Below are 10,515 nucleotides of genomic sequence, written 5' to 3' on the forward strand. Positions count from 1 at the left end.
GGAAGCCATTGGTTCGTCACAGCACCCACATTTGGTTCTGATTGGTCGGTGTCTATGCCAGTCAGCGTCAGAAGCTTCGCCTCCTAGGAAGCCATTGGTTCGTCACAGCACCCACATTTGGTTCTGATTGGTCGGTTCCTATGCCAATCAGCATCTCTGGGCCTATCTCTGGGCCTGATCAGAGAGGTGGGCTGAACAGCAGCCCCCATGGAGGCCAGAAAAGCCCGGCTGCTGGCGAAGCTTAGAAAGAAAGAGGGAGAGAAAGAGAGAGGCAAGTACTGATCAACAGCTGCCACTGAGGCTGCGGATCAGACCCTGCCTCTCTCTCTGGGTCTCAGTCCCCTGGGCAGTCAGTGCTGGGTCGCCAGGCTGCAGCGCTGACTGAAGGACTTCTGTGTTGGTCAGCCTTCGGTTGTGATTGGTCGTTACAACCCTGGCCTTTTATATATTAGGATATGCATAGCCCATGGACATAGACAATAGTGGGGTGAAGGCCTGGGGATGGGGCAAAAGTGGGGAGGAGGAGATATCAATGGGGGAAGAGGGGAGATTCCGGTAATACTTTAAACAATAAAGATAAATTTTAAAAAAGAAAAACACTGCCTAGCAGGTATGACTCAGTGGTTGAGCATCAACCTATAAGCCAGAAGGTTTACAGCATGTGCAGGAGGCAACCAATAAATGTTTCTCTCTCACATGGATGTTTCTGTCTCTCTAAAATCAATAAACAAGGAGGTAAAGGGGAGAAAAGGGAGATATCTATAATACTATCAATAATAAAAAATATTTTTAAAAAATCAATAAACATATCCTCAGTAAGAATTTCTAAAAAAAAGATTATATAGATTTTGGGTGTACATTTCCATGATACATGTTCAGTACATTGCAGTATGTGCCCACCACTCAAAGTCAAATCATCTTCACCATATATTTAGCCCACTTTAACCTTTACTATCCCTCTACCGACTTCCCTCTGGCAGTCACCATAATGTTACTAGTATCTGTGTCTATGACTTTCAGTTTTATATTCCACGTATGAATGAAATCATATGGTTCTTAGCTTTAGCTGACTTATTTCACTTAACGTAACATTCACAAGGTTCATCCAAGTGGTCACAAATGGCAGTATTTTATCTTTTCTATGGCTGAGTAGTATTCCATTGTATTTATTTACATCTTCTTTTACCAACTATCTTTTGAAAGACAGCTGAGTTTTTTCCATTTCTTGGCCACCATGTCTTAGCCCCTTGTTGGAGCTGTTGTTTGAAAATATCTTCTCCCAGTTGGTTGGTTGCCTTTTTCTTTTGTTGGTGGTTTTTTTTGCTGTGCAGAAGCTTTCTAGTTTGATATAATACCATTAATTTATTTTTGCCTTTAATTCCCTTGCCTTCAGGGTTAAATCCATAAAATGGTCTTTAAAACCAAGGTCCTAAGTTTAGTACCTATGTTTTCTTCTATGTAATTTATTGTTTCACTAGAGGCCCAGTGCACAAAATTCGTGCACTGTGAGGGTGTCTCTCAGCCCAGCCTGCACCCTCTCCAATCTGGGCCCCCCTGGGGGATGTCCAACTGCCGGCAGTCAGACATCCCTCTCACAATTCAGGACTGCTGGCTCCCAAACACTTGCCTGCCTATCTGCCTGATTGCCCCTAACTGCTTCTGCCTGCCAGCCTGATCACCCCCAACCCCTCTCCTGCCAGCCTGATCAACACCTAACTGCTCCCCTGCTGGCCCGATCACCCCCAACTGCCCTCCCCTGCTGACCTGGTCACCCTTAACTGCCCTCTCCTGCAGGCTTGGTTGCCCCCAAATACCCTCTCCTGCCAGCTATCTTGTGACCACATGGGGGCGGCCATCGTATGCGAGTGCATGATGGTCAATTTCCATATTACTTCTTTATTATATAGGATATCTTATATTTAGATCTTTGATCCATTTTAGTTTTTGTACTTGGTGACACACTGTAGTCTAGTTTCATTCTTTTGCATATGGCTTTCCAATTTTCCCAACACTATTTATTAAAGAGGCTTTCTTTCCTCTATTGTATGCTTTTGGCTCCTTTGTCAAAAATTATTTGCCCACATACATGGGGTCTTATTTCTGGGTTCTCAATTCTGTTCCATTGGTCTGAGTATATGTTTTTTTGGCCCATACCATGCTGCTTTGATTAGTGTTGCTCTATAGTATAATTTGAAGTCAGGTAGTGTGATACCTCCAACTTCGTTATTTTTTTCTCAGGATTGCTTTGGTTATTTGGGGTCTTTTGTCATTCCATACAAATCTGATATTTTGTTCTATTAGTTTAAAAAATGTCATTGTGATTTTGATGGGTATTACATTGCTTTGGAAAACCCCATAATTTTAATGATGATTATTTTTCGATGGGTTTTGGGTAACTTTTCTGTTTTTCTTTGCATTTTTTTGTATTATTCGAATTCTTTTTAGTAAGTATACATCATTTTTATAAAATCAATAAGATTATTCTTTAGAAATTAGAAAGAGAAGAGGAGTGGATATTAGAAATGAGGTATTCCCAATGTTGCTTCCAATATTAGAATTACAAGGACTTGCTAATAATTAACAAGCCACAGAAAGAATTGTGGTTGATAGGGAGAGAGGGGAGGCAACATTAAATTGAATAAAACTTTGAACTTAGTCCAAAAGAATAATCAATTATTACACCTGAAACATTATCATGTAACAAACATAATGACTTTACCTTTAGCTAGTAAAAATGTGATCCAAGAAACTTTTAGCACCAACACAGAATTTATTTCAGTAGATATCCTAGTAAACAATCAGAAGGAGAAAAAAAATTTTACTATAGCTTTCTAACTATACCTGATTCCCTCCCACACACACTTTTTTAAATGCAGACTTGATTATATAATAGAATACAGTCCATTTTAAATGCACAATTTACACATGTACTTACTACTTTGTCTCAGTTAGTGTTTATACCAAGGTAATAATTGTGCCCATAGTAGTAAACATTTTATTTAAAAAATTGAATTATGCACAGGAAATAGTATACTATACTGTATTTAGTTTCCAGTTACTTAATACTTTTCTGCTCTTTGTTTTCTAATGAAAATCAACATAGTAAGCAGAAAAATAGAGGTTTGGGTTATTCTAGTTCACGGATTCATTCACTTGTTGGAATTAACAAGTGAAATTAATGATTAATAGAGTTAATAAATATACAACTTTCCTTTATATTAATCATCTTCAATACTACTACTTGAATGGGGCAGAAAATCTCAATACTACTCATTCTTTTCCCAAAGGAAAACTCTATAGAGATCTTACATGGGTATACTGTTGGAACATACGTTATAGGTTAAAAAAATAATTTGGAAATTTTAATATAGGTTTTCATACTTATTTTTTACACAAAAATTATGTGCCTGGCCCTGGCCGGGTAGCTCAGTTGGTTGGAGCATGATCCAGTACACCAAAAGGTGCAGGTTCAGTTCTAAGTCAGGGTACATATATAGATTGTGGGTTCGATCCCTAGTCAGGGCATGTATGGGAGGCAACCAATTGATGTTTCTCTCCAACATTGATTTTTGTCTTTCTTTCTTTCTTTCTCTCTCTCTCTCTCTCACTCTCTCTCTCTCTCTCCCCGCCCCCCTCTCTAAAATCAATAAAAATATATCCTAGGGTGAGGATTTTTAAAAAGAATATGCCTGTAATAGAACCTCAATGAAGATTTAGTCAATGAATTTGCAGTTTTCCCACAGTTGATGATACATTGCACTGAAACAACTTCCACCTTATTAGTTCCCCCGTATAGTAAAAGGCAAGTACTTCATATGATTTTTCTTTATGAGAAGATAAATAATCTGTTGGGCTTAGATCTATAACCTTACTTTATGAAGAAGCATGCTATAATCTATCAAACTAACCCAGACATTATCAACATATCTGGGATCACTCCAGAAAGATCTTTCTTAAAAAAAAAAAAAAGGTGAAAAATAACATGCACTGAACTACTTACAAACTGGTTGGCTGTGTCAAATATATAAGTTCACATGTCCTGAAAGGAAAAAATAATTATATTAACATTATGGCTTTTTAAAAAGTTACTTTGTAATATTTTTCATAATTTAAAAATCGATTTTTATCATGTTTTATTAATCTTATCTAAGAAGTATATGTTTTTAAAAAATCATAGCATTATAAAACAAATTTAAAGTAGGTTTTTCCAACTATGCATTTCACACACATCATGGTAATATCTAATTACAAAAGGATTGGACTTCATATGTGCATCTGTAACTCATTTGTACTTTTTTAATTGAATCTTGATCTGTTAGAATCCCAGATCAGGTCATAAAAACCTACTTAACGAATAGTCTCACTAAAATAACACAATTGAAAAGTACAATAAAACCTACTTTTTTAGGACAATGACTTCCAGAATGGCAAAATAAGGATCTTCATAGACCTGTTTCCAGTGTAATAACTATAACTGGTGAAAATTATTTATTCAAAAACATTTAAAGTCTCTGGAAATTTTCCTAAGGTTGTACAAAGCAAAAATAGAAACATTTCTTCAAGAAAATTTACTAAATTTTGGTAAGAACAATGATAGTCTGTGGAATTTAAAGAAAAACTCACTTCTTCCTCCTCTCTATCCCAGCATCACAAAGCTCTAACATGGGCAGGTGCAGCCAAGACACAAGGCTCCCTCTCTCCTGAGCTCCCAGAGTAGGACTATCTCTCTGGGAAGTGCAAGATATACCAGCATTTTTCATCACCCCCAGCTCTGAGCTGCAGAAGGTCTATCCCATGCAAGACAAGCTGAGAGGTCTGGGGTTCCCTTCCTCTCCTCAGCCTTCATAGGACAAAAGATCCAGGAAGAGCAGATCAAAATTACTGGGGCCCTGACTTCCCTTACCCCTGTTAGCTGATAAGACAGAGGTTCCAACCAATAAAGGCAATCTGAGAAGGCAAGGCACTATGGTGCCTTCTTAGCATCCCACTCAAAGCAGAGGTGTCACTCAAAAAAGTGGATACTGTTCCCACTCTGATCTCCTGAGTAGTGGCACAAAAGTGTTGCCCAGGGGAGAGATAGACCTTAAGAACACAGAGCTCTGAAACTCTCTCCAAGGGAATTAACTTCAATTAATATCAAATAAAGAGACATAAGTCACTGGAACAGAGTGTGGAAACAATCAAGCCTAAAAGCCCTATTGAAAATAATGGAGATTTTGGTGGTAAGCAAGAAAGAGAAGGCTGGTAGCTATATGAGAGCAACAACTTAAATCCTAGTCCATCTAAGAGAGAACCAGGGGGAAAGATAAGAAGAGCTCTCCTGAGGTTAGAACAAACCTCAAGACTGGACTCAAAGATTACTCTTGCAAAGGGAGCCAAATTTAAATGGATCAGACTAATACCGTTGTAATTAACCTAATCTACACTAATAAAAGAGAAACATGGTAATTGGCGTACGACCGCTACCCTTCCCATTGGCTAATCAGCATATCCTTATGCAAATTAACTGTCAGCCAAGATGGCGGCCGGCAGCCAGGCAGCTGGAAGCGAACATGAGGCTTCCTTGCTTCAGTGACTGCAGACTCCAACATTCCCCGCCTGAGCAGGCCTAAGCCAGCAAGTTGTTATCTCCCGAGGGGTCCCAGACTGCGAGAGGGCACAGGCCGGGCTGAGGGACCCCCCCTTCCCCCCCGAGTGCACAAATTTTTGTGCACCGGGCCTCTAGTTATTAATAACAGGAAAGGAGCAAAGGGAAGGCCAGACATTATAAGCACTCTTTCTGCAATACTTGCCTGTCAGTCACTCCTTGGAACAAAGGTCATTGGCCAGAATGTGTGTGGCCACTGCAAGCTCCAGATGATTTAAAATATTTGATCCCCTAAAGAAAGGAATTCATCCTCTTGTGTTTTCAGGACCCTTCAGACTCTTGTTACTTAGGGAGCACTCTCCAGCCTTCTCCCATATCGCCCACAACCATGTGGACTCACACACACAATGGACTAATGGACTGCAATTTGCCTGATGCTGTATTGGATCCGGCTCCAACATGGAAAGGAAATTCTGGACACTGGCTTTGCTTGTAGCTTTACTGAAACCCCAGCTACACTTCTTCTATGACTGAACTAAGGGAAAGGGAACTTTAGAAACCAGGGATGTAATTCCAAGAAAATAAAGCTTTCTCCTATATGTCATCCACTCATGAGGGCCTACAGAAATGCTTATTCCTACAAGCCCACTAACCCCACTTCCCCAAGGACCCCACTTCCACCAATACCCAGGGCATTGTCAAAAAATAAAGCGATCAGTTAATTAGGGGAAAGTAAAAGCTAGGTGCAATAGCAACCGAGGCAATTAGATTAACGAGAGATCAGAGGAAAAGATAATCAAAGAGAACCCCACTAAAACCACTATCACCTCAGAGTGACTGTACACATGCCCAAGGCTACATGGAGGAGCAATATTAGAAACTATACACTATGGGATAAATAGGCTTTACTGAACTATTACAGCTAAGTCACTAGACAAATAAACAAGAAAAGAATAACAGCAGCTAGCTCCGGGATTGAGGAGAATCTATCCAGAGTTACCAAAATGTTATCAAAAATGCCAGTTTGCAAAAATTGAGTATGAAAGTGTGAACTCTACATAAGGAAAAAAGCAGGCAACAGAAACTGCATTTAAAAAACCCAGGTGTCAAAAAAAAAAAAAAAAGGACACATATGTAATACCCTTTGTAATACTTTAAGCAATAAAACAATTTAAAAAATAAATAAATAAAAGTGGAAGCACAATTACAATGTAAGTGACTAATGGGAAGAACTGTAGAAGTAATCATAAATTGATTTCTTGTTTCTTTTATTCGCAGAATTAATTATATGTCTGCCAATAACAATGAAAATATATTTACTTACATATTTGGGAAAAAAAAAACACCCAGGTGTGAGATTTAACAAAGACTTCAAAGCTGCTTTTATAAATATGTTTGAAGAACTAAAGGAAACCAGGCTTAAAGGAGAAAGAAATATATGCTGACAATGTCCCATCCTACAGAGAATATCAATAAAGAGACATAAGTTATTTAAAAGTAACCAAATGGAAATTTGAGTTGAAAGGTACAATAACCTAAATGAGAGATTCACTAGAGGAGCTCAACAGTAGATCTGAGTTGGCAGAAGAATTGCTAAACTTGAAGATAGAGTTAAAGAGATTAAGTAGTTTGAAGAACAAAGAGAAAAAGACAAAATGAAGAGGCTCGCAGAAATGTGGGACACCAAAAAATATACCAATATATAGGGTAATGGGAGTACAGGAGGAGAGGAGGAGAGTGAGGGGAAGCAGAAATAATACTTAAAGAAGTAATGGATGAAATTTTCCCAAATCTGATGAAAAACATTATTCTATATATCCAAGAAAAAAAAAATTCCAAGTAGGATGAATATAAAGAGATCTACACCCAGATGTATCAAAGTAAAAACGATGGAAGACAAAGAGAAAATCTTGAAAGCAGCCAAAGAAAAATGTTCCAACATTAACAGCTTTCTTCTCATTAGAAACACTGAGCATCAGAAGGCAGTGGGATTACATTTTCAAAGTGCTGAAAGGAAAAAATAGTCAAACAGGAATCATATGTCTGCCAAAATTACAACTCAAAAGGAAAATTGAAAGAAAGGCATTCCCAAAGAACATCAGGAAATGTACAGAGAGTAGATTCACCTTACAAAAAAAATAGTGAATTAAGAAGTTCTTCAAGCTAAAAACTAGTGACCCAAGACGTAATTCACATCTACATGAAAAAATAAAAAGCACTGGTATAGGTAATTATGTAACTATAAAAGATTATGTCATTGCATATTTCTTCTCCTTTCTTCTCCTAATTGAAGTAAAAGGCAACTGTATAACACTATATATGTAATTGTATTGTTAGGCCTATAACATACAGAAATGTAATGTATGTGAAAACAGCAGCACAAAGAAGGTCGATGGGATCAAAACTTTAGTGAAATAAACAAATGACACTAGATGATAAATTGAATCAATGGGAACAAATGAAAAGAATAAGACATGGTAAATAAGAAAGTTAAAATAACAAACTCTATATATTAGTAAAAACACTGCCCTCCTTTATACTCTCAACTACTTCAAAGACATACAACTCAAATGTCTATAAACTGATGGAAGGATAAATAAAATGTATAGTTATACAATGGAATATTATTCCATAACAGTAATGAAATACTGAACTATGCTACAACATGGGTGAACCATGAAAATATGCTACATGAAACAAGCCAGTCACAAAAAAATATATAAATCAAAAATATATACACAGAAAACTAACATAATAAAAAACAGTAATAAAAAATGAATTTTTTAAATTATAGAAAAAAATGTTTAATGTCAAATGTATTGTTTTCCTAGTTATCATTTTGTAACTTAATATAACTAAGAATAAAATTCTCTATAGTGAAGATGATTACATTCTGTATATATCTGTGCTATCAAATATGGTAGTCACAAGCACCTATGAATAATGAACACCTGAAATGTGACTAGTCCAAATGAAGATGTGCTATAAATGTAAATTACACACTGAAGTATTAAAAAATACTTAGAGAAAAAATGTAAAATATCTCTTTAATAACTTTTATATTGGCTTTGTGTTTTCTTAATGAAATGTAATTCACATAACATAAAATTCACTACTTTAAAGTCTATAAATTCAATAATTTTTACTATATTCACTTTTTTAGACAACCATCACCACTATCTAATTCCAGAATATTTCTATCACCTCATAAAGAAAACTCAATACATAAGAGCCCTTACTCCCCACTCCCATCACTTCCCACTCCCTGGCAATCACTAATCTACTTTCTGTCTCTATGGATATATTTATTTAGACATTTCATCTAATGGAATATATGGCCTTTTGTGTCTAGCCTTTTTCACTCAGCTTTGTTTTTGAGATTCATTTATGTTGTAGCATGTAACAGTATTTTATTCCCTTGTATCGATGAATAATATTCCATCATATGGATATATCATATTTTGTTTATCCATTCATTAGTTGATAGACATGGATATATCATATTTTGTTTATCCATTCATTAGTTGACAAACATTTGGGTTGTTTTCACTTTTCGGCTATTGTGAATAATGCTATGAACTTCTGTGTACAATTTTTGTGTGAATGATACATGCTGAAATGAGATATTTTAAGATATATGGGTTAAATAAAATGTTAAAATTAATTGCACTTGTTCCCTTTTACTTTTTTGTCACGTAGCTACTAGAACATTTAAAATGCATGTCTTGTACTGTATTTCTTTTTTTTAAGTACATTTTTATTTTATTTATTATTATTATTTTTAATAGATTTTTATTGATTTGAGAGAGGGGGAGAGAGATAGAAACATCAATGATGAGAGAGAATCACTGATCGGCTGCCTCCTGCATACCTCCTACTGGGGATCGAGCCCACAACAATTGACTAGAATTGAATCTGGGACCTTTCGGTCTGCAGGATGATACTCTACCCACTGAGCCCAACTGGTTAGGGCCCTTGCACTGTATTTCTATGAGACAGCACTAATATTGCTAAAAATAGCTTTAAAAAATTACTGTTTAAAAAGCCCTTAGCATGTTCTAGGAGACAAGATAACCAGAAAGCATTATTAGCTATATTTTACAGATTGAAATTGAGGTTTAGAAAAGTTAAGTATTTTACCCTAGCACATAGTTTTAAAAGAAAAAATTAATATTCATACCTGGATTTGTTTAGCTTTTCTAAAGTTGTAATCACTATAGCCTGTTGCCATATCTATACTAATAAAAGGGTAATATGCTAATTAGACTGGACATCTTCCAGACATCCATCCAGATGTCCTTCCGGACAAAGCCACAGTGGCGGGGGCCGAGGCAGAGGCGGTTAGGGGTGATCAGGCTGGCAAGGGAGAGCAGTTAGGGGTGACCAGGCCGGCAGGGGAGGGCAGTTAAGGGCAACCAGGACAGCAGAGGAGGGCAGTTTGGGGCGACCAGGCCGGCAGGGAAGATTGGTTTGGGGCAACCAGGCAGGCAGGCTGGTGAGTGGTTAGGAGCCAGCAGTCCCAGATTGTGAGAGGGTGCAGGCCAGGTAGAGGGACTCGCCCTCCCCTTGTGCCTGAATTCCATGCACCGGGCCTCTAGTCCTATCTAATAGACAAACATGGTAATTGACCGTACCTTCGCTACGCCTCCCACTGGCTAATCAGCAAGATATGCAAATTAACCCAACCAAGATGACAGCCGGCAGCCATGCAGCTGAAGCGAGCAGGAAGCTTGTTTGCTCCAGTGATGGAGGAAGCCAAGGTTCCCCGCCTGCCGCGGCTCAGCTCTAAGCTCGGAAAGCAACAAAGTTTCAATTATAGAAGGTATATAAATCCCACCCCGCCTGCAGCTCTAAGCTCGGAAAGCAACAAAGTTTCAATTATAGAAGGTATATAAATCCCAGAATAAAAAAGAAAAAAAGAAAAAGGA

At 37.5% G+C, this 10,515-nt stretch overlaps 1 protein-coding gene across 2 annotated transcripts in view; it reads right to left on the reverse strand.

Moving 5' to 3' along the window:
• RB1 (retinoblastoma 1) overlaps nt 1-10,515 on the reverse strand; it is a 218,450-nt gene that overhangs the window by 151,795 nt on the left and 56,140 nt on the right. For both annotated transcript variants that reach the window (XM_014537215.1, XM_014537214.1), the window contains exons 4-5: nt 4,001-4,039; nt 2,720-2,787 (exon numbers count right to left, since the gene is read on the reverse strand). In XM_014537215.1, coding sequence (XP_014392701.1) covers nt 2,720-2,787; nt 4,001-4,039 — 107 coding nt within the window. The remainder of the gene's footprint in view (nt 1-2,719; nt 2,788-4,000; nt 4,040-10,515) is intronic.

Source organism: Myotis brandtii, unplaced genomic scaffold (assembly GCF_000412655.1).
Source record: "Myotis brandtii unplaced genomic scaffold, ASM41265v1 scaffold174, whole genome shotgun sequence".
Lineage (NCBI taxonomy): Eukaryota > Metazoa > Chordata > Mammalia > Chiroptera > Vespertilionidae > Myotis > Myotis brandtii.